The sequence below is a fragment of the Salvia miltiorrhiza genome, chromosome 5 (genome assembly GCF_028751815.1).
Source record: "Salvia miltiorrhiza cultivar Shanhuang (shh) chromosome 5, IMPLAD_Smil_shh, whole genome shotgun sequence".
Taxonomy (NCBI): Eukaryota; Viridiplantae; Streptophyta; class Magnoliopsida; order Lamiales; family Lamiaceae; genus Salvia; species Salvia miltiorrhiza.
This window is the reverse complement of record NC_080391.1, coordinates 16383256-16408246: the sequence shown is the minus strand read 5'-3', so window position 1 is coordinate 16408246 and position 24991 is coordinate 16383256. Positions and strand designations below refer to the sequence as shown.

Genomic DNA, 24991 nt, shown 5'->3' with positions numbered 1-24991 from the left:
AACATATTTTTTTTCAATGAAAAAAAAAACAAATTTTGAAATAAACAGCCAAATAAAAATCATACTTATGAAAATTCTCTTCATTCGTCTCTATCAACTATAGAAAATTTGTTCACAAATTAATTAAATAAATTTATAAAATAAAATAGAAAAATGGAAAAGAAAAAGGCATCTTTCTTCATCCTCCTACTCTCACAATCATTCCTCATTCTCAAAAATCTTGAACTATGCCAGAAAACCCACTTTCATGGCGGATCGGGAATTATGCATTTTGTTTGTTGGCCCCGATCCTCGTCCACTGCGTCCCTCACCTGGGCGTATTATCCGCGATCTGCACCGCTTGCATGCTCCACCACCAACATCAGCCGTTCATCTGCATTCAGTATGTTTCCAACGTCTTGGGGCTCGGATCGGATGACGACAATGATATCTCGCAATAGGATGTCTATCAAATAATAATTTCGCAAAATATATTTTGAACAAATATGGAGAACAAATTGAACAACCAAAGAAATATTTAGAACACATGACAAAAAAACAAATAAGATGTTTATCAAATAATAATTTCGCAATAAATATTTTGAACAAACATGGAGAATGAATTGAACAATCCGATAAATATTTCGAACGGGTGGCAAAGCAACAACTCAAAGCTTTACGAACTGATATATTGGTGAAACCTTCTTTTTCCAACAAACTTAAAAGAATTCAACGAAACAACATTTGATTATTACAGTGGAAAATTTGGAGATCATTAATAGAATATTATTGATTGTTCTACAAACCCAAAACGAATATGCAATCAAAACCAGAGTATATTGAAGTTGGAAAAGAGGTCTTATGATTTCGGTTTTGAACTTTCAACAAACATATATTGTGCAGTTCGCATTTAACTAAGTTGTCAAAGTAAATTCAATTTAAACTTGTTCATGTGGTTGATTTGCCCAGAATTATAATTCCATGAAAGTGCCAAAAAAAAAATGCCAACTGAAATCCTCACCTTGATCGGCGAGATGGGCAGCAAGCACGGGGTGCTGCGGCGCCAGGATGCGCGCTCGAACCAGCAGCGGCAGCAGTCGTGTGCTTCGACAAGCCCGTCACGTAAAGTCAGCGAGCGACTGCCGCGTTCGTCGCAGATGCCGACGATTGAAGCGATGACCGTTTTTTTTTCTTCTGCATTTGTACATATCAACCAACACCCCAAATACTTTAAACAAAATCCAATCATGCTTTAAATCGACATCCAAAGCCTCAAAATCAAAACCACAAATTTTATAATACACTTATATTTCATAAACCCATATCTTCAAGAAATTGAAAAACTGAACTTATATTCAAAAAATTGAAGGCCCAATATCTGAAATCTCATAATCTCGAATTGCAATTTTACAAAAAAATTCTTCATCGTCAACAACAATCAGTTGTTCAAAACATCATATTCGAAGCAATAATACCTAAATTAATTCCATGGAAAGGCAAACAAAAATCAAAAAAACACTGATTTGTTTTGTGAAAAATCAGAACTTGAAACGAATAGCTACCTGCAATCGAAGTTGGTCCGTTCGATTTCAGCAGATCTTCAAAACCTAACCCTTTACGAACAAGTCGCCGCGATTCTGACATTGAAATCGAAATAACAAAACAAAAGTTATTGAACCATAAGATTTTGAATTGATTTGTTTGGTGAAAAATCGAAACTTCAAACGATTACCCACCTTCAATCGGATTTGTTGCGTTGAAATCTCCTTGGAACCTCAAATCGGACGATTACCCACCTTCAATTGGATTTGTTGCGTCGAAATCTCCTCGGAACCTCAAATCGGATTTTGAATCGATTAGGTTGGCAGTAAATGTTGGGGGGGATGAAATGCTGTAAATGAGAGTAAAATCCGGTGGTTGCAGTTTTTAATGATTTGCACAGATACCAAAATGCCCTTATTCTATTTAAAATGTAATTTCGAACAATATTTGTGGTAATTAAAATTGGGCAGCGGATTTATTTTAAACCGCACGATTAAGCGGTTTTAAGGGCTAAGATTTATTCTCTATTCTCTATACATAGGGTATTTATTTGTTTAACTTGAACCTATATATATATATATATATATATATATATATATATAGAGAGAGAGAGAGAGAGAGAGAGAGATAGAGAGAGAGAATGAGGAGGAATTTAAAGAGATTTTTTTTTTCTTCTAATTTTCCCCTTGTTCTCATAATAAATTTACAATAAAATAAAATGTAATCATACAATATGATATTGTGCATATTTGGTATACACAACCATTAGTTAAACTCAATAATACTTCATCCGTCCCTGAAATAAGTTCATCTTTTTCATTTTGGGACGTCCCTCAAATAAGTTCCTCTTTCTTTCTTTCTATTTTTGGACAACTACCCCACCACTAATAATACTTTATTTATTCTTACTTTTCACCACTCCCAATACTAATTATAACATTTTTCACCTTTTCACTACTCTCAATACTAATTATAACATATTTTTTTTCACTATCAATACACTTTACCATTTTCCTTAAAACCCGTGCCATTCACAAAGATGAACTTATTTTGGGGACGGAGGGAGTAATAACAATGGTAATAGAGTAAAAAAATGTATTACGAAATAACTTCTCTTTGGAAGAAAATACAAAAAATTACTCCCTTCGTCCTCCAAAACAAATTTTTGGAGGGAGAGACAAGAGTTTTAGGATCAATTTGTCGAGTGTATTGAAAATGATTAAAATATATTGTAAATAGTATTGAGAGTGGTAAAAATATAAAAAATAAAAATAAATGATACATTATTAGTGATGGGGCATAGTCTAAAAATACAAATAAAAAATTTTTTGGGGACGAAGCCAAAGAAGAAATTAAGAAATTATTTAGGGGATGGATGGCGACTGGCGTATACACTACATACAAGTTGTGAACCTTCATTCAAATTAACAGTGAGACTTGTAAATTGCGCAACATATTGCACTAGAGCATGTATTGTTTTATTGGCAAATCTAAATACATGCAAAACTTCAATAACTAACCCGGCCATCTCTTGCCGTTTCCATTATGTACTGAGCCCATGTTTGATTGGATGTTTTTGGAGGTTAGAAAGTGATTCAATTAATTGAATCTATTGTTTATTGTTTGGTTTGGATAATGAGTTAACCATTATCTTTACTTGAGGTTGAGGGTAACTCAAATACTTAAATTGTTACCCCTCAAAATAGAGGGAAAACAAAAGAAAGGGAATCCCTTAGTAGTGATTCATTTTCATTGTTAAATCAAACACTCAATAAAAGTAATAATTATTGTTATTATTCCACTCCTTTATTTGATTTCATTCCATTTTCATGAGCTAAAATCTCTAAATCAAGTTTTTCATACATTATAATATGATTTATTAAAATGTTAATAATTGTCATTAGTTATTTTAATTTTGTTTCTCGTCATGTATCGCGTGATCAAGAAAATGATAAACGACTTATGCATTACAAGTGTGGCCACGCCAAAAATGTGATGTAAAAAATTATTGTGTGTGTGAGCTGTCTTTATTACATAGGAAGAAAAAGAAATCGCAATTTTGTGTTCTCACTCTTCCTTTCGTCGAATTGACCCTTTGCAAATACTCGTTTAACACCTTTCATTTTTGTTTTAGCCTTTAGGTAATGCAAAATTTCCTAACAAACACTGGACGTAGATTTTTAAAAAAGTTATTGTAATTCTTTTTCTTCAACGATTTTGTCAAGAAAATAACGTTTGGAAAAAGATAATAGAGGTACATGTCGTGCAAGGTAATAGTTTTGGCCGGAACAACATTAATTTATTCCCCCTTTAATTTCCTTGAGAAATATTTTCAAACCATATATTTACAGTAAAATGCATAATCTTATGAATTACTAAATATTTAACAATATTTGGAGATTGCAGTATTTTTCGTTATGTGAATTGCGTGGTGAATTCTAATTATGTCGCCCCATCAACTTGGAACTATATACTTATTGATTTGCTGACTAGTCCGGATAAGTTTTGATTGCATTCAAAATCTGACCTTTAAAATTTAAATAAAAATAAGTAGAAATCGTTTGACAGAGTCTGCAAATCTTGTAACTACTAATTAGGAATCACATATATGTGCAATAATAAAAAAACACTTCTTAATTGCGTAATTACTAAACTAATCTTCCTCGAGATCTGTTTTGCGTACCCGCAAAGATAAATTATTCTATGCGTAATAAAAAAATTCACCGGCCAAGCAAGGCAAAAAAATTTAAGGCTAAGCAATTTTAATAAGAAAATTAAGTCATTGTTTTTTTCGGAAAGTTATGTCATTATTTTCAATGTACTCGTGAATTTCGTTGGGATTTCTTCCTTTTAACTATACCCTTTTCTTGACGATATAATTATTACTATCAGAACTGTGCATAAAACTAATAAAGATAAAAAAAAATGTTAACTAGATTTTAATCAACAACTTTGAATGACAACATTGTCACATAATTTCTTAGACGAGATTGACTTAATGTGTAATTTTTATCTTTAAGAGGGGTGAAATATTATCAGTATCCTTTTATTAAACTTCCTTCATTTAGTGTAATTTCCTTTTGTTTCTAAAAGAAACATTACTACAGCAAATAAATCACACTTTTCAAAAATTAAACAAGCCCACAATAATGTACTCCTTCTTTTCAGCGATGAAATAGTACGATACTCTCTCCTTTAAAAAATATACGATGTTTTAAGTTTTTGTATTATAAATAAAAAAATTAATTAACAATAAACTTTAAGAACTCATTCTCTTTTATAACACCTCAGGATCAAATATCTCTTCATTTACTACATGTTCCTATAAACTTAATGACAGATTTATAAATTTTCCTTTTAAGTTTTAAGGGGAAAGGATAAATTAATTTAATTAATCTTTTAATGAGGGAGTTAGAAAGTGAAAATTTTAATGGGGAAAAAGAGATAATTAATTTTGTTTGAGTAGAAAATCTTATATTGAAAATCTAAAACATCCTATATTATGAAAATGAGAGAGTAGTAAGTAGCTTATCTAGTTACCTTTAAATGGTTAATGTCAAGGCATCTATCACGTCAAATAAAAGGAAAAAAAATGAGAGCGAATTTGAGTAATAAATAATGGAGCAAATTTTATTGAATTAATGATTTACAGAGACCAGAGTATTTCCATCACTAGATTTGTTGCAAAATAAAATCTTGGACATCATTTTGCCCTCTTGCATTCAAACCCGGCCGCGTCACCTTAGGAAAACTCGGTCGAACTTGGTGGCCGGTTTTACTTGGACGACTCAAACTCATTCTCCACAATAACGGCGTCAGCGTCCCACCACGTATCGCCGTCAGACTCTCTCACACATTCTAACGGCCTCCTAACATTCCTCACATCACCAACCGTTACCACCCCGCTCACGTCATCTCTGACGTAAACCTTGCTGACGCCGGCGGTGGAAACGCCGCCGACATTCTCCGCCGGCGACTTCCACTCAGCGAACAACGCCGGGACGCTGCTTCTCATCCTCGTATCGTAACCTCCTAAAATCACGCCGTCTCCCTTCTCATTGCTCTCCGCCGTCAACAACACCGTCGGCGCCGCCACCGGAATGCCCCAGGAAAACTCGCTAGTTTTCTCTCCCTGATGGCAATCCCACGTAGAAACTACGCTATTCGTATCATAATTGAATAGATCTTCATCAATATCAAGACTAAATCCTAAGCTATCCCAAAGCTTAACAACATTTTTACCACAAGCGAATTCCGACCAAACACCGCCGCTGGTGCTCCGACGCCTGCGCTGCCTCAATTGACCGCTCTGCGACTGGCTTTTATAGCTGAGAATTGAACCCCGGACGCAGAAATCTTCATCAACGCGGTGTTGACCTCGATTCGTCGCCGTGGGGTGATCTTCTTCTCCTTCCTGTTCATCATCCGAAGACGCTAGCGATACGTCGTCGTCGTCGCTGAACTCGAAGACGTCTTCGGTTTGATTGAAACAAGGTTTTACAGTATGGAAACGAATGAAAATAAGCTTAATTCTTTTAATTATGCTACTAAAAGTAGCAAAAATCGCAAAAATCAAAGCGCCCCATTTCCAGAAGGTTGGAAATGAAAAGATACGGGAGTTGACAGACGGATTTTGCAGGCATTTGATTCCTGCTTCGAAATCGCACAACATGTTTATCTCTGGGATTTCCATAATTTCTTCAATTTTGCCAGATTTATCTCAGATATAATTGAAATTTACAGCTAGCTGCAGGTGTAATCTGAGGTGGGGATTTAGCCCCTTTTTCTGTGTGTGATGGTTTGGAAGAAAAGATGAATAAGAATTCGCTTTTGCTGAACTGTTTACGGAGAGAGGGGGAAAGAGAGATGGAGGAGAGGTTGTGGGAGGATGGTAAGCTGTATATATAATAATCAATGGTACCCAGACAGAGACAGATGGCTGTGTTAAATAATGGTATTTTAAAAAGGGGGTTTGGTTGATAATAACATTTAATTAAAAAAAGGGTAAATATCACTTTAAACCCCAAACTATTTTCGCACTATCAATTATATCCTAAACTATTGAAAATAATTTTTTAAACCTTGAACTATCAATTTTGTATCAATTGTGCCCTTTATCCCTTTTTCATCCTTTAAATTTGTAATAAGTAATGCATATAATCACGTCGTTTTATACAATATAGGTCAAAAAAAGAATGATTCTAAATACATTGTAGTATCCGGTGAGTCACGTCAAATTTTTGAAGTTAAAAAAATGAACGAATGGTACAATTGATACAAAATTGATAGTTCAAGGTTTAAAAAATTATTTTCGATAGTTCATGATATAATTGATAGTGCAAAAATAGTTTGGGGTTTAAAGTGATATTTACCCTTAAAAAAACGACCAAAAAAACTGGGGTTGTTAGTCATCATTAGTGTGGTGGAGATGATTGGGTTATAGGATAAAGATTGATTATCTTCATTTCAAATATTGAGGACTCAGAAAAAGGAAGCCAAACACTTTTTTTCACTTATTGTAAGCTGGAACCCTTAATAAACAAATGCTTTCTAAATAATTAAATTTGGAATATGAAAAGTGCGCTTATCCAATGGAACTATTATATGGACATAGACATCAATGGCTCATATGATACCTAAATTTTGTATCTGAATATGGGATAAGACTCCAACAATAGCAGTTATAATATTATTTCAGATAACATACTCCCTCCGTCCCGTAGCAAGAGAGAGAAAGAAAGAAAGCAACCCATCGTAGCAGAAGAGAAGTCGAATCAGATCTCATCCTCTTCTCCGGCGGGATTCAGTTTTCTGGGGACAATGGTCGCCCATCTCTCTTCTCCATAATTCTCCGGCAGCCGTTGCCACCTCAAGACTCCAGCGTATGCCGTCGCCGGGTACAAATCCAGCCTTCTTCATCCCAATTCCAGATCGAAGTCAGCCTCCTTCTATCTGGGTCAGCCAGCTTAGGGATACCTCATCTGAGTCAGCGATTGGCGCCTCTTCGCCGCCCTCAACCCTCTCTGCTTGAGGCCAGATTCGGTGCTATAGCCGTTGGCCCCTGGATCTGAGCATCCGGCGGCGGAGATCCGCCTCCACTACTAACGATTGCCGCAAATCTGAAATCCTCAAAGAAGAGAAACCGACCTACGCAATCTTTGGTGAAAATTGAAACCTCCAAATCGGGATTACATATCAAACGATAGTAGCCCGGCAAAGTACTCAAAAGGCGACGCTGTCCGAATTCAGAATTTCAATCGCCATTGGCGGTCCTGCTTCGCGGATCGTGATCTGCGCATTCGAGTTCTCCGTCGGATCTGGATTCTTCGCGCAGGGATCGTACATTTCCCAATATCGCCGTAGATCTCGTCGGTTTTAACCAAAAGAAGTCCAGCGAGACGCGATCCAGAACTGCCACAGCTGCTCTCCACTCCGGCGAGACCACGCATCCAGATCCACCGCAGCCTCCCAGTCCGGCGATCTCGTCGGTTTTAACCAAAAGAAGACCAGCGAGACGCGATCCAGAACTGAAACAGCTGCTCTCCAGTCCGGCGAGACCACAAATCCAGGGCCACCGCAGCTATACAGTCCGGCGAGACCGCGCCTCCAGACAGGTCTTCTGCAACATCGTCGTTGATCTAGTCGTGATCGTTCTCACCGCCGTCGAAAATTGATCTACTGTAGCAGAGGGGGATTCCGATCCCATCAGCTCGATCCGCTTTCAGCAGACCATTTTGGAGCAGCATGTCACCACTTTTTCTCTAGGTCTCTTTAGCGAACCTCGGATCTCCATATCGGGCATCTCCGGAGTCGCAGTGGATACGGTTTTCCAGTCGGACGCGTTCGGGGGGGCCGGATATAAGGTCTCAAGCAGTCTAGCGGCGGGGAGATGCGGCGGAAGTGCGGCTATCATCTGCGGCGGGCTGCATTTTGAATAGTTCCATTTTAAGAGATGGGAAAGGAGGTCTGGAGGGAGGTGAGGAGACGAGGGGAAGTGAGGAACGGAGCCGATGGGATGGTGAAGAAGCAGCTGAACCAAAAGACTCAAAGGTTTTCGAAACTTTGGAAAGCAAGAGACGAGAATGAAGCACAAAAAGTTACATTCTTTTTCAACAACATTCCAGAAGAATGTAGCTTTGATTTTTTGAGGAGAAAGTTCGGTTCCGTGCGAGAACCGACAGACATCTTTTGTCCAAGAAAGAGAGACAAAAAAGGGAAGCCTTTCGGTTTTGTTCGCTTCGAAGACGTTGAAGATAGGGACGGTTTGCTGGAACAACTTAATAAGTTGTGGATTGGGAGCTATAAAATTAGGGTGTTCAAACCGAGATTCGAGAGAGAAGTGAAGATCCAAGGAAGTAAAGGGAAGGGATTCAAAGCCGATGCAGGTAGAAAGACGGAAAAAACAAAGGTCGTGCATGCCGCAAAAAGGATGATGGGGGTTTCTTTTAAGGAGGTGCTCACTGGATCCAAAGAAGGGGAGTCAGGATCTTCGGATTTGCTTCAGTTCAAAACTTCGGATGAGGAAACACGATGGCTAGATGGAGCCTTCACGGGTTTCATCAAAGATGAGTTCTTATGGGAAGAGATTAAAGAAGAAATCAATAGCGAAATTGCTGGGAAACTGAAGGTGACGACGATGGGAGGAAATTTGGTGTTGATACGTAGTGTCTGTGACGCGCCAACAGAAAAAGTTTTAACGGAGATGGATGAATGGAGTGAGTTCTGGTTTCAATGGAAGAGGAAATGGAACGTTGTGGATGTGTTTCAACAACGAGTGGTGTGGACGAGGTGGGTCGGGATCCCACTACATGCATGGAATCATCGTTTCTTTGAGTTGGCAACTGCAAAGTTCGGTCGGGTATTGAAGATGCATGAGAAGACGAAAGAAAAAGAAAAACTGGATGTTGCTTTGATTCAAATCTCCACGGGCCTTAGATCCATTGATCAAGTGACGGAGTGTTGTATTAATGGAGCAAGGTTTACGTTTCGTATTGAGGAAATTCACGAGAATCCTTTTTCTTCCATGCTCGGAGAGACGGAGTTCGAGGATTCGGGATCGGATGCAGGATGGACGAGCGGGGAGGAGTCCATGGATCCGGCAGCTGCAACCATCGGAGATCAGAACGAGAGCGGTGAAAGGGATGATGATGTTTCGGTTCTCCAAGAAATCAACGTTTCGTCTCATTCGATCCATGCAGACACGTTTGTCGAGGAAACCAATTATGAGGGGACGTTGGTAGGAGGATCGAAAATGCTTTTAAATTTGGTTGGGGCCGAAGGTGAGAGTCAACCACTCGTTAAGGATGGGCAGATGGACTGCCACGCTTTTCAAAGTCCAAACCAAATTTTTGAGGAACAAAACTGGGCCGACTCTCAGAAGGTACAACAAAAAAGCCCAACTGGTGGCTTTACTGGTGTTTCTCTTGATGGGCCAGGAAGAAGCGTTTGTGAGGGAGGTCATACCTTAATGTCGACCCAAGCGCAAGGAGAGAAGAGAAGCGCTATTCTGGAAAGGGAAGAAGCCGATTCAGTTGTGTACATGGAAAATCAAGGTGCCAAAAATGTTGCAGATGACACGGCGTCGAAAGAGGAAGGGCAAAGGATCGAAAGGAATGAGCCGCCGATTTTTAGCTACGAGGAAGGAAGTTGTTCAAACCAAAGTAAAAGGTGTGGGGATCGAAATTCAAAAGGAAAAAAAGGGAGAGAAAAGAAAAAGAATAGAAACAGGGAGAAAGAGAAATGGGAACACTTCATTTCAGATTTAGAGCCAATTGATGGAAGGGGGGAGGAAGTGGCAGAGCAGGAAAGAGAGGGGGAGAACGAAGAAGGGCAGGAGACGACAATTGGGGAGCAAAGTTCAGGTCAACAGATCTGGGATTTTGGAAAGAAGATCGGGCTGTCAAGTAGAATTCCAGACGAAGATGTTGCTCGACAGATTGAGGTACAAGGTAATTTTCTTTCTTGCGAAATTGCTGGGAGTATTTTGAGGAATGTTTAATGAATTTGTTATCTTATAACATTCGGGGCTTGGGGAGTGTTGCGAAGCAGAGAGATGTTACTGATTTGGTGAAAGGGCAGAAGATCGATTTTTGTTGCTTACAGGAGACAAAGATGGAGGTGTTTAGGGACTTGTTCTGTAAATCTTGGTGGGGGTCTAATTATACAGACATAGCGATTAGGAATTCGGAGGGAAGGGCTGGAGGAATTGTTTGCTTGTGGAATAGGGAGGTGTTTGAAGCCTCTAGTACGTGGGATTTACCGGGGGCGGTGGTGGTGAATGGTAGGTACAAGGAGGGTGATATCTTATGTTGCATCATCAATGTGTACGCACCTGTCGGCTCAGGGGAAAAGCGGATCTTGTGGGATGCCTTAAGCTCAATTGTGGAACAAAATACGGATAGGAGTGTCTGTATCTTGGGAGACTTTAACTCAGTTAGGAGGAGGGATGAACGTGTGGGCAGTGGGGAGGCGTTTGGAGTGGCTGATGCAAGAAGTTTTGAAGAATTTATCCGGGGGAACGATCTGGAGGAAATTAAAACTCAAGGTCGGAAATTTACCTGGTACAAACCAAATGGAAAGTGCAAGAGTAAGATTGATCGCTTCCTCGTTAATGAGAATTGGCTGGCTGCTTGGGAAGGGACGTCGGCACGAGGACTTCAACGTTCAATTTCGGATCATTGTCCGATTATTCTCACTACAAGATCGGAAGATTGGGGACCAAGACCTTTTCGATTCCTCAATGCATGGGTGAATCATTCGGAGTTCGAGGAGATGGTCAAGCAGGTGTGGACGGTGACTAATGTGGGGGGATGGAGTTTTTTTGTGGTTAAGGAGAAATTGAAGAAAGTTAAAGAGGCCTTGAAGGTGTGGAATCGGACTTCTTTCGGTGACATTGACTACAAAATTCAAGAACTTCAGAAGGAACTTCAAGAGAAGGATAAGGTGGACGAGCAAAGAGGTCTTGAAGAATCAGAGGTGATTAGGAGAAATGAGATTCAAGCCCTGCTCTCCCTTCAACTCAAGAATAAGCAGATGACGCTGCAACAGAAAGCCAAACTCAAATGGCTCAAAGAAGGAGACACAAATTCGGGTTTTTTCCATAGGGCAATTCGTGGGAGACGGATTAAAAACGAGATTGGCGGAATGCTCTTTGAAAACTCGTGGATATCTAAACCGGAAGAGGTTAAAGCAAGAGTGAGAAATCATTTTGAAGCTTTTTTCAAAAGGAAAGAACGACAGATGCCTGATTTCCCGTTGGACTTCATGAGGAGGAGAATTTCAAATGAAGAGAGGCATTGGCTGATCAGGGATTTTCATCTGGACGAGATTAAAGAAGCAGTGTGGAGCTGTTGTGGAGACAAGAGTCCGGGACCCGATGGATTTAACTTCACATTCTGGAGAGCGGCGTGGCACGTGGTTAAAGAGGACTTACTCCAGGTTTTGAAGGAATTTCACGAAAATGGGAACATACCGAAAGGTGGTAACGTCTCTTTTATTGTTTTGATTCCGAAGAAAGAAGGGGCTGGGTCGATCGATGATTTTCGCCCAATTTCTCTTATCACCAGCTTGTATAAAATTGTGGCTAAAATCCTGGCTGACAGATTGAAGAGGGTTATGGGGTCGATCATTTCTGATAATCAAAGTGCGTTTGTCAAGGGTCGCTTCATCCTGGATGGGGTGGTTATCCTGAATGAAGCTATTTTTGAGGCAAAAAAGAAGAGAGTGGGCCGTATTTTCTTCAAGATTGACTTCGCAAAAGCATACGACTCTGTGCAATGGGATTTCTTGGATATGCTTCTCAGTCGACTTAACTTTGACAGACTTTGGAGGAAGTGGATTAAAGGGAGTCTGGAATCTGGAACGGCAAGTGTATTGGTGAACGGGTCATCGACGGGAGACTTCAAAATGGAGAGAGGTTTGAGACAGGGTGACCCGTTGTCACCTTTCCTTTTCCTTATTGTGGCAGAAGGCCTCAACGAGTTCATTGAAAGAGCAGCGGAGAGGCAGCTCCTGGTTCCGGCGAAGATTGGCAAGGATAAAGTGCCCATTTCACATCTGCAGTACGCGGACGATACTATCTTCTTGTTGGAGGCAGATGACATAAATATGGAGAGCGTGAAGAAACTCCTGATTCTCTTTCAGTTTGTCTCGGGTTTAGCGGTAAATTTTGACAAAAGTTGTCTTCTGACAGTGGGAGTGGATGACGCAGTTGAGAGGAGATGGGCATCGCTCCTCATGTGCAAGATCGGATCCTTTCCGTGCAACTACTTGGGTACTAAAGTGGGGGGGCGCAGCAATGGTGTTGGAGATTGGAAGTTTTTGGTTGAAAAAGTTTCAAACAAAGTGGCAAGCTGGAAGAAGAGACATCTTTCGCTGGCAGGACGAATTACTCTAGTCAAGTCGGTGTTGCAATCCATCCCGGTTTATCAATTATCCCTCGCTTTCATACCTAAAGCGGTGATTAAGGAACTTAATTCACTGTTCTCAAAATTTTTGTGGGGAGGAGGTACACAGACGTGCGGTATCACCTGGTTTAAGTGGAATGCCTTGTGCCTCAACAAGGATTCAGGAGGTCTGGGGTTTCGGAATATTGATTGGTTTAATCAGGTGCTGTTAAGTAAGTGGCTCTGGAGGTTTTTGGGGGAGGGGAAAGCTCTGTGGGTAAGGGTGATCAAATCGCTTTATGGGGAGCTAGTGTGGGGGGAAGGGGGAGAATGTTCGGTGGCGGGAAGAGGTGGACAGAAAGGGTGGTGGCAAAAAATTGTAGATAAGGGAGGAGGAAGGAGAGATCGGTGGTTCATCAATAATTTGAGGCGAAGAATTGGGGATGGGCTTGAGATCAGCTTCTGGGAGGATGTGTGGGTGGTAGACAAACCCCTTAAGTTTGTGTTTCCGAGATTGTATAATTTGAGCCTAAACAAGAAAAGGCTGGTTGGTGAAAGCGGGTTTTGGGAGGGAGGGTCGTGGGTATGGAGGTTGGAGTGGAGGAGGGAGTTAAGGGGAGAGGGAGAAAGGGCTTGCGGAGGATCTCCGGTTGGTGATTGCTGATTTTGTTCCTTGTGTAGGTGTAACAGACGGATGGAACTGGAAGGCGACAACAGATGGATGCTTCACAATCAAGTCGGCATATGAAATTGTGGCAAAAACAAGAATGGAGCAACAAGTTTTACCTTTGGAGATGGCAAAGGTTTGGAAGGCCCCAACACCAAATAAAGCCAAGGTGACGGCATGGAGATGTCTTAGAAACAGATTGGCAACATGTGATAATTTGAGTAGAAGAAATGTCCAGATCAGCGTGGAGGAGAGATGGTGCAATGCATGTGTTTCTAGTGAGGAAACGACGGAACACCTGTTCCTCCATTGTCCGAAAGCAGCGGCGGTGTGGGACCAGATCTTTCAATGGCTCGACATCAAAACGGCAAATCCGAGAGGTATCTTTCAACACTTCATTTCTTTCATTGCGGCTGGAAAAAAGAAGAGAGAAAGAAGACTGCTTAAAGCTTTGTGGGTTGGAACAGTGTGGTTGCTCTGGGAAAGCAGGAATGGTAGTCGTTTTCAGGACAAGGCTTGGGATATTGATAGACTTGTATTACAGATTAAGGGGAGACTTTGGAGTTGGAACGAGGCCTACAAAATAGTGGAGTTAGGAATTCCTTTTACTTCTTGGTGTTCCAAAGACTTCAAACTTGTTTTATTGTTTTGATTGGCATTCCTGATGCCTTGATCCCTTTTCTTTCAATAAAAGTTTTACTTTACTGATAAAAAAAAAAACATACTCCCTCCGTCCCAATAAAAGTGGCCACATTTTCTTTTTGGGTGTCCCATTAAAAGTGGCTACTTTCTAAAAATGGCAAAAGTTTACTTTAATTAAGTCAACAATTACTCACTAATTTGGTCAACAATTGTAGGCCACTTTCTAAAAATGTCAAAATTACTCACTAATTTGGTCAACAATTGTAGGTCACTTTTTAAAAATTACTCACTAATTTTGGTGGGTCACACTCAATTACTCCATCCGTCCCAATATTGTTGGCCACATTTCCTTTTTAGTTTGTCCCACTATTGTTGGCCACTTTCCTAAAATTGAAATATTTATCACATTCAATCTCTTATTTTATCACATTATCTCTCTCCTACTTTATCACTTTATTACATTCTCTCTCCTACTTTATCACTTTATTACATTCTCTCTCCTACTTTATCATTTTATTACCTTCTCTCTCATACTTTATCACATTCTCTCTCCTACTTTATTACTTTTATACTATATTACCCACACACTTAAAATACTAATCTACAACTCCTTAATTCCCGTGCCGAAACCAAATGTGGCCAACAATATTGGGACGGAGGGAGTAAAACATAACAATCCCCTTCTTAATCTCCGTGCCCATAAAAAAGTGGCCACTTTTATTGGGACGGAGGGAGTAATATTCTTTCTTACTTTTACCAACCATATCCATAGAACATTAATTTACCCTGCTAAATTTCTCTATAATCATCCAACGTATCAAGTAATACATCAAGTAATTTAGTGGCTCGTATGCCAATGAAACTTAATTTAAGTGATAAAGTTAGATATCAAAGATTCTCTTTTACCAGAAGTTTTAGATTCAATCTCGCCTACGTGTGATGTAGTTTTTCCAATTTTATATGAGTAATATTTCCACTTTTGTGTAGGTAGTGTTTCCTTCTGCGTGCGGTTATTTTTCTATCTTTATATGGTGTAGAGGTCTTATCTGTGTGCGAATTATTTATTTGAAAAAAAATATTAGTTACTCGTATCTTATTTTACATATATCTAATTAATTATTCTTATAATATAGTATATCGATGAATTATTGTGAAATATCCCATATAGATTGTAGCAGAGTGAATGAATTTGCAACATAATATTGACATCAATTTTAGGATTATATGATAAACCCACCGTACATGAAGTTTAATTTTTTAGTTCAGCTATCATATACAATATGTGACTTATTACAAGTTCAAACCATATTATGAATAATAATTGCGAAATTCTTCAGTTGCACAAAAAGAAATTATAATTGATATAATTGAATCTTTAAATTTTATAATTTAGTTTTCGTTCATGTTTGGGTTTGTTAAAGTACTCCCTTCGTCTCTGTTATAATGAGACTTTTTTTTTAACACGAAAATTAAGAAAGATGTATTTTGTATGTAGATGAAAAAATGAAAATATGAATAAATAGTAGTAATTTTTTTGTCAAATAAAAAATAATTTCAACATAAGTGGAATACCCAAAATAGGTGGGTACGGACCATGGAGGGAGTATATATTTGTGGTAAATGGTTTGAAAACATATTAAAAGAAAACACAACATTATTTACAATATATAATTACTTAATCAGTATTGCCACGTGGAAAGAGCACGAAAAAGAGATACTCCCTCCGTCCACAATTTAATGCCTTGTTTGGCTTTAAAAAACTGTCTACAAATTAATGCCCTGTTTTGCTTTTTGTACCCTTTTACTCTCCTACTTTTTCTATATTTACTACCCTTTGCCACTAATGGACCCACCTTCAAACACCTTTTTCACTTTTATATTCTATATTTACTACACTTTATCACTTTATCACTTTAGTCAACTACCCTTATATTTTACCACAACACCTTTTTCAGCTTTTTTAGTCTCCGTGCCCATACCCAAATAGGGCATTAAATTGTGGACGGAGGGAGTAACGAACTAACTCACTCGTGACTCAGCAACATCTGGAGACAATGCCAAATTCGTGGTTGCATTTTTTCTGAGAAACTACTCACCATTACTATCTCTGCACGTGTCGACTTTTGATTGCTTCATAAGCCCACGCCCAATTTTCCCACATCTTTTCTTTGTTTCTAGGATTTTCTACACAGTAAATCTATGCAGCAAATGTTGCTGGCCATAAACGGTAATATACTGTATTTTTTATTTAAAAAATAGAATATATATATATATATATATAATTTAATATGTATATTGTTTTATTATTTTTTATTAAAATTATAAATAATAACTAACGTGGTATTTAATTAATTCAAAATATTAATAATTAGCAGTTTTGTCTCTGTATAATTTAGCGTGAGTGACTATATTTTTTTTTTTGAAGAAATGAGTGACTATAATATGGTGAAATATATAGCATCACTATTAAAATTATAATTTTGCTATTTTTATCTCCTTTTTGTCTTTTTATATAATTATACTAACTCATGTTTATTTTCTTCTTAAACACTACGTACATTAAGTAACATTCACAATTCACCATTTTTGTACAAATTAAAACCAAGACGTCTCGGTTTGAATTTTTTTAAATTATCGACACATTGACATACGCAAAACGTTTAAAGTCAAAAAAAATTGTGGCCTATTATGATCTGGTTAGATTGTGTCACTTTTAACAGTTCTATATAAAAGGTGTATATTGTACATAAGTAACTATTTATTTGATAATGAAATTAATATTAACTTTAGTTTTTCTTAATTACACAGTCATTAATTATAAAGAGCACTCTGAATAGTTGGAGTCTTTAATATATCGAGGATAGACTACTGTTCTTGTTTGGTGGCGGCAACTATAAGCAAGGTGATAAGGATACTACACGGTTATTAATATACCACGTTTAGTTTACTAATTCCACACTCTTTTAATTTTGTTGTTTGTATTAGCGTGCAGTACTTATCCACAGTTCAGCCCTATCCCTAGTGTAGGAAGAAATATTTGTCTTCGCATCCAAAAATTAAATGGACTGATTAATGTTTTTAGATTGTTTCAGTTTTCTTCGTGCCTACATATTACCACTAAATGCATTTTATTTTTGTATTAGTCTCAGTCTTATTCATTTTTCTTCATATTGAATTAAGAATTAATCATATTTCGTGTTTTCAACTTCTTGCGTTCTATTTAAACTATTTTTAATTTTTATTTTTATTCAAAAACTGCTAACTTTAAATATTTTTCAAAAAATATTTCACTATACAAAATTCAAACAATGAAATGATAAGTTATCTCGCTAGATTATTAGGTAAATCAACTTCATTTTGTTGCGTGATCAATGATTCATAATTTTGAATTTTGTATAATGAGATATTCTGAAAAATATTGAAAGTTGAGATTCTTTTTAATAAAAAAACAAAAATTAGTGACATTTTCTAAAAAAAAATAGTAGACACAAAATATAGTTAACCATAGAACTAATAATATGTGATGTATTTACGGTTTAGGGATTTTTAAACGGTTTGTATCTCATTAAAATGGTCAACTCGATCGAATAGATTCCATTGGTTACTTTAATTAATTTAACATTTTTTCGTTTCCTACTAATTGTTTGATTTAACCGAACCGCTCCCCCTCCCCCACCTCAAAAGTAAAAAAAATTAAAAATTAAATGTTTGATTTTAAAAAATTGATGAAATTTTCCAGTGAGTAGACATAAAGAATAGTATTCTCTCCGTCCCATTACAAATATTTCGTTACTTTTAGGCACAAAGATTAAAAAATGAGTAGAAAGTAAATAAAATGGATTGGTGAAAACTATTTAAATATTAGATTTAGAGAGAAAATATACTACCAAAAAAGAATGAGACATTGTAACGGGACATCTCATTATGGAAAGTGAGACATTTATAATGGGACGAAAGGAGTAGTATATAATATAAATAGGTGGGTTATAAGATTTTAATTTTTATCCATCAGATTCTATTCTTATTATTTTAGACTTCTCTAACTGTAAATTGCATGAATGCCGCTAATTATTGAACAAATAAAGATTATAAAAAGTCAAATAATCGAATATTATTGTGGTGTAGTTCAAGTAACAAAGTTGAGACACTCAAAGACTCTCTTTTGTGAAAGATCTTGAGTTCAATCTTGTCTGACTGCTTGCGGATTGCTTATTTGATTATATAATAGATATCTCTTATAATTTTAATATATATATAGGGTGTGGTTCTAGAGAGAACTACATTATTTGTGAGAACGGGAGAACCATCAAATCTAATGCATCCATTGTAAAAATTAATGCATTCGCTGTTAAAATTAATGCACTAAAAAAATAAATAAAAAAATGCTCCCTTCAGGATTCGAACCCAGGATCTGCATTCATCCAACAAGATGATGCATCCACCGTAGATCTTGATGATCGAATGGCTAAAAATGGTTCTCCGGTCTCTTTTTATTTATGGTTCTTTCTTGAACCTCTCCCTATATATATATATATATATATATATATATATATATATATATATATATATATATATATATATTACTGTGGTGTATTGGTCCCGTCTACGTACAGTGTAATTTTCCCACCGTGTAGAGGTGTAGTGGTCTCGCCTACGTGAGGTGTAATTTATGCACCGTATATAAGTTTCGTCTGCATGCTGTGTAATGACTTATTTGATTATATAAGTACTTCTTCCGTCTCACAAAATATTAATGTTTATAAGTGGCACGAGTTTTAAAAAATATTAGATAAAAGTGTATTGTGAGTGGAAAAATGGTCTTACTTTATAAAAAATAGAGATAAAAAGTAAAAGAAATTGTGATGGGTAGTGTACCAAAATTAAAATATTTATATTTTTGTGAGATGACCCAAAATGATAAAATGTTCATGTTTTTGTGAGACAGATGGAGTATAATATATATATATATAAATACCTTTTATAATTTTAAAAAAATAAAAATAAAAGTCAAATACTAATATTTATAATCTCAACAAATATTACAAAAATTGAAAAAGATAAAAGTGGTGACAACAAACTAATATAGACGTAAACGAATTATTTTTGCCATTGGGGAGTTCAATTGCCAAGTATATGACTTTATGATTGAATTCCAAAGTAAATGTCAAAAGTCTTCAATAGAATGCTGTTGTTATCTTCGTATTTACATCATGTCGTAAGCCGTCAGTTTCGTTTTTGAAAGAGTTTCTCTCTTTCACGCTTTTCAAAAATTGAATTTGTTCACGTTGAATTCAACAAAGACTATATATATATACACTACAGTATTTAATTCGCATCTAATCATAAGATCAGTAATAGTACTATAATTTTCGTCATAACATAACTTTCAACACGGTGAAATGTATTACTTGCAATTTTGGTCATAACATACTAACTTTCAACACGGTGAAATTAATTAGGTAAGCTAAGAGCATCCGCACAGGAAAGCCTCTAAGAAGAGGCGCTAATTGGTGGTCCTCACCTTAGGGCCTTACCCTTATAGTGCATTAACTTTATAAGAGCGTTAAAATCTTTATTTCTATTTAATCTTATTTTTGCTCTTCTATTTTGAAATTTTATTTTTCATTAAAAATAAAATTCAATATTACAGTAATTAAAATAAAATTAAAGATTTTAAAATTAAAAATATTACAATAATTAAAATTTAGATAAAAAAACTAAAAGAATTAAAAAATAAAATTTTAAAATTAAAAAAAGATTAAAATAAAAAATTAAACTAAAAAAAAAACTAAACTCAAAAAATCCTATTTTATCTCATTATGGGATGTTCCACTACAAATGTCTCATTCTTTTTTGGGTTATTTGCGTGTAAATACATGAACTTTCAACATTTTCTAATTTTTTCCACGAACTTTATTTTTTGAATCTAAATACACAAACTTAGTATTTTTTTGATTTTTCCCATGTTTTTTCCCCTAAATTGATGCTAACGAGGTCGCTGGAGCTGCTGACGTGGAATGACCGTCATAGTTATAAGTGGTGATTGAGAACCTACCTGTTCGCCATTACTCCAGTCGACTTTGACATTCTCGGACCACGAACAACACTGTCGGGCTGGGTTTATCGAAAATTAATTCTACCCCCAATTAGAGACATAAAGTAGAGAGTGAAGAGAATTGATAGAGAATGTCATCGAGAATTCATAGAATAATGAGTTTGCCTTTTTTTTTTAAAAAAAAAAAGAATTTGTGTTGTTTACACAGAGAATGAGATGAATTATATGGCTTTATTCCTTTTTAAGGATTTTTGTTGTTTTACGTAGTGGGTGGGGAAGGGTACCTCTTTTAATTTTGTTTCATCTTTTGTTAAATTTTTTTTTTATAGAAATTAAAATATTGACATGTATATGACACTTAAATAATAATAGGCCACATAGACGCCAAATCAATTTTAATGTGAGCGGAATTGTTTGTCATGGGAAAAATCAGAAAAACACTAAGTTTGTGTATTTAGATTCAAAAAATAAAGTTCGTGGGAAAAACTAGAAAATGCTGAAAATTCGTGTATTTACACGCTAATAACCCTTCCTTTTTTGACAAAATATTCTATCTCGATACCTAATATTTAAATAATTTCCACCAACCTACTTTATCTACTAATTACTCATTGCTTACTCTTCGTATCCAAAAGTAATGAGATATTTGTAATGGGACGAAGATAGTATTAGTGTTACTCTAATGCGATATACAATGATACCTACTTAATTAAAACAATAAAAAGATAATAATCATATTTTCTATGAAAATAAAATTAATGAATTACACAAAATAGTAATCAATATAATATCATTAAAATAATGACAAAATCAGTTTATAGTGAAGCTGTTTTAAATCAAGAACCAACTTTTGAAATAGTCATATTGAGCAATTGAACTCAATATTTGGCCATCTATCTTAAAAACATAAATTTTGGTAATTTTATTTTTTATTTTAGCTCACCCCTCTATATATATATATAAAATATAAAATAGAAACCATTTTCAGCCCTTAGATCATCAAGATCTACGGTTGATACATCATCTTGTTGAAAGAATTTATGGTCCCGAGTTCGAATTCTATAGGTAACAAAAAAATTATTTTTCGCAATTCATACATTTACACACAAGGTTCATACATGTTCTACATAGAATTCATACATTTTAGGTAGTTCGTATTTTATATGTTAAGAAGTGTTTATACTGTAGTATATATATATATACTAGTACATTCGTGATTGATTAGTGTATGTAAATTGGAAAAATGAGATTTTTTTCTCCCACCGAAAGCGGAACTTTTGACCCACCGAAAGGCACGCTTCGTTGAAACCGAAAGCTTCAAAGTTCACGCCGGGCCGCTGCTGCTGTTCGCCGGGCCCCTGTTTCGCTGCTGCTGTTCGTTGCTGCTGTTCCGGTGAGCCCGCTGAGCGTGCGTGCGTGACTTTTGCTGCTGTTGCTGCTGTTGTTCTCAGATCCCGTTCGCTGCTGTTCGCTGTTGTTCGCTGCTGCACTCCGTTCGCTGCTGCACTCCCGCTGACACTCCGTTCGCTGCTGCTGTTTCAGACCGTCAGCCAGCCATCGCCGCGCTCGGAGCAACCTAGCCGGCCCGCTTCTGCTGCTGCTCTCCTCACGCGACTCCGGCAGCAGTCGGCTAAGGAGGGGCCGCCGCGTCACTTGCCTCAAGCCCGGCATTGGTCTCCGGACGTCCCGTTCGCTGCTGCTGTGCTTATTGGTCGCCTGCTCCAGAGCCTGCATCGCCGCCTGCATCTGCACCGCGCCGCCCCACCCTTCCGGCTCACCCTTCCGGCGGATGGCCACCAGTTCGCCGATCATCGGTCGAGACAAGGGGGGTCTTAACCTTCCCCCGGTTTCTTCCAACTTTGATGTTCGAACTAAACCTGATCTCTCCCATGGTATGCGTCTGCCTCCCAGGGGGTCGGGTACTGATTCCGACGCGGTTGCCGTCGGAATGCGATCTACTGGTAATTCATCAAATCTGACAGATAACCAACCCACCCAGATTCTCACTTATTCCGACATCGTTAACATCTCCCCTAAGAATGACGATAGAGTTTCTTATGCCGAGGCTACTGGCAAGAAGCCGGTGAAAATACAGGATTTGGCTGCTCACATTTTTCATGATCTGCGGCCTACTAAGGAGGGCGATCAGTTCTCCCTCAAAATACCGAAGGATCTATATCTTAAGGAGATTAAGGCCTTTGAATTTGCTTTGACAGGACGTTTGTTTCTTCAGAAAGGAGACAAACCGAGATCAACTTTGGAACTAAAGTGGGAACTTCAGAGATTATGGAGTTTAGCCTCTGATTGGCAACTAATTCCTTTGGGAAAAGGTTTTTTTCACTCTCCGATTTACTACGTCTGAAGATAAGGCTACAGCAAAGGGAAAGGCAGTTTGGGAGCTCTCAAAAGGGCTCCTCCGACTCCGTGAATGGACTCGAAATTTTGATCCTTTCAAAGAGAATTCCCCTTTGGCGGACGTTTGGGTTCGCATACACTATCTGCCGATAGAATACTGGAACCCACATGTTATTTCTGGAATTGGCAGATATTTGGGTCACCCCTTAAAGATCGATGGAGCGTCGGCACGACGTGACTTCGGACAATTCGCTAGAATCCTTGTGGAAATCGATATGTCGCAAAATCTACCTTCTACTCTTTTAATTGATGGTGAGGATACATCATTCCATGTTGAATTTGTCTTTGAAAATTTGCCTCTTTACTGTCGTCGTTGCAAAATAACTGGGCATTCTCAAGAAACATGTCGAAAAAAGCGACGTGTGGAGCCGGTAGCTATTCAGGAAAATCTGACGGCTGCTCCTAACAATCAGTCTGGTGTGGTGACTCATAAACAATGGCACATTGTGGAGCAGGGCAAGAAGGTTGTTGTCCCAATCGTGCAAACAACGGGGGAACAGCAGAACACTTCTGGTTTTGGCCATTTGGCGACGGGGGTGCAGCAGCATGATTTCCATAATGAAGGCCATGAGATGGCTGGCAGTAACCCAGTTCTGGATTCCAAGAGGGTTGACGATCATGGCTCTGAGGAGATAGCGTTATACGAGCCGGAGGCAGCGGTGTTGGTTTCGGTTGATCAGGAGCTTCATAAGACGACTGGTAGTGAGGACGAGGTGGACGAGGAAATTGAGATGGAGACGCCGGCTGGGGATCCGACTGAGATTGTTACGGCTTCTGCTGATTTGGATGAAGCTCGCCATTCTAAGCAAGCTGGAGAGTTGGTTAGTCAGCAGGCTAAAAAACTGGATGGTGATTTGGGTGGGCAAAGCAAAGACTCGCACACTACTGCTCCAGAAGATATTGATAGTCGTATCAGTCGGTTAGAGGCGCAGGTTAGCCAATGAATGCAAATGCTTGTTGAGCAAGCACCGCCTAAGCGACGGGGACGTCCTCCAAAAGGTATGGAACGTCCGCGCGTTCCACAGAATCAGGAAGATAGCATAAAAAGCCGCCTCAGAAATGCGGAGGAAATGGGTCAGAAGCCGAGGGACTTCGTCATTGATCATAGCGGAAGTGCTAGTTTGCGTGTTATGAATAATATCGCCACAGGCCGTTGGTCGGACGAAATGGAGGTGGACGATTTTTTGAATGGTTTTTAAATCGCTTTTTGCTTTGTTTCCTGTTTGACGAGCTCCTTTCCGAGTCTCGTGCCTCTAGTCTGCATTACTGTGCTTTCAAAGGCTTTTTTCTTTTTCTTTTTATAAAAAACCTCAATTTAATAAAAAAAATACTAGTACATTCGCCCGTGCGATGCACGACGAACATAGTTTTGCATCAAAATTAAACGATGTAGCGTGTGTATCGGTTAAGCGATCAGGGGTTAATGTCTTAAATCGAAGGTCTTGGGTTCGAGCCCCTGTGGCGCGGCCTTTAAATTTCTTCATTTAATCATGTTAATTTATCAAAAATAAATAAATTAAATGATATATCAAATAAATAAAAAATAAATATTAAATATAGTTAGAATATAAGTAAATGTAAAATATTTTTTCTTAAAAAATAAAATAATCTACATCAATTACTCAGTAAAGATCTTTAATTTTATTTTATAATTTTGAAAAGTATCATTTTTAATTTTCCATCTATTTGATGGAAAACTTTATTTTCTTCCTTAAAATTATAGAATAAACACATCATTCAAATTAAAAGAAACGAAGAAATAATAAAAAAAGAGTTTTCACATCACAATATATAGTTTTAAAACATAAGCTAATCATGCATAAAATTATTTTTTTCTAAGTTAGATCATTACCTATGTGATCTTATTAGAAAAGCTTCAATTGATAAGTAGGAAAATAAATTATATTATTAGAATTTATTAGAATACTAATAAAAGAGTTGAATAATTATTTGATACCAAATCAAAGATCTTGCATTCATCTTTAATTTAAGATATATATAGAATATTTTTTATAAATAAAATTTGATTTTTTAAAAAAATCATCAAAATATGAAAAAGAGAATATGAGAGAGAGAGAGAGAGAGAATAGAAAATTGAAGAATGATATGATGAAAGAGAAGAAAGAGAAAATATATGGGATATGGGATTTGTTGAGTTTTATAAATACTCTTTGATTGATTCTTTAATTACAATTTTGCCACAAACTGTGTTTTCATATAATAAATAGATATATAGGGAATGACTACAGTAAAAACAACTCTTAAAATAAAAACTACAAACCAGTAAAAATGTTTGAATTTTATGTA

At 37.2% G+C, this 24991-nt stretch overlaps 2 protein-coding genes and 1 long non-coding RNA gene across 3 annotated transcripts; 1 reads left to right on the top strand and 2 right to left on the bottom strand.

Annotated features, from left to right (window-relative positions):
• Nucleotides 1–102: 102 nt before the first annotated feature.
• On the bottom strand, nucleotides 103–2048 carry LOC130986391 (uncharacterized). Its single transcript, XR_009089254.1, has 4 exons — nucleotides 1716–2048; nucleotides 1542–1616; nucleotides 1001–1173; nucleotides 103–430 (listed from the first exon to the last, which is right to left on the bottom strand). It is a non-coding gene; the product is annotated as an uncharacterized LOC130986391 (long non-coding RNA).
• Nucleotides 2049–5124: 3076 nt separating this feature from the next.
• On the bottom strand, nucleotides 5125–6516 carry LOC130986358 (uncharacterized). Its single transcript, XM_057909750.1, has one exon. It carries the CDS (start codon nucleotides 6212–6214, stop codon nucleotides 5297–5299), a length of 918 nt encoding a protein of 305 aa, XP_057765733.1. The 5' UTR covers nucleotides 6215–6516; the 3' UTR covers nucleotides 5125–5296.
• A 1489-nt stretch (nucleotides 6517–8005) lies between these two features.
• Nucleotides 8006–14283, top strand: LOC130986329 (uncharacterized). Its single transcript, XM_057909716.1, has 2 exons — nucleotides 8006–10469; nucleotides 13587–14283. The coding sequence occupies exons 1-2, from the start codon at nucleotides 8474–8476 to the stop codon at nucleotides 14222–14224; spliced, it is 2634 nt and encodes an 877-aa protein (XP_057765699.1). The 5' UTR covers nucleotides 8006–8473; the 3' UTR covers nucleotides 14225–14283.
• The last annotated feature ends 10708 nt before the right edge of the window (nucleotides 14284–24991 follow it).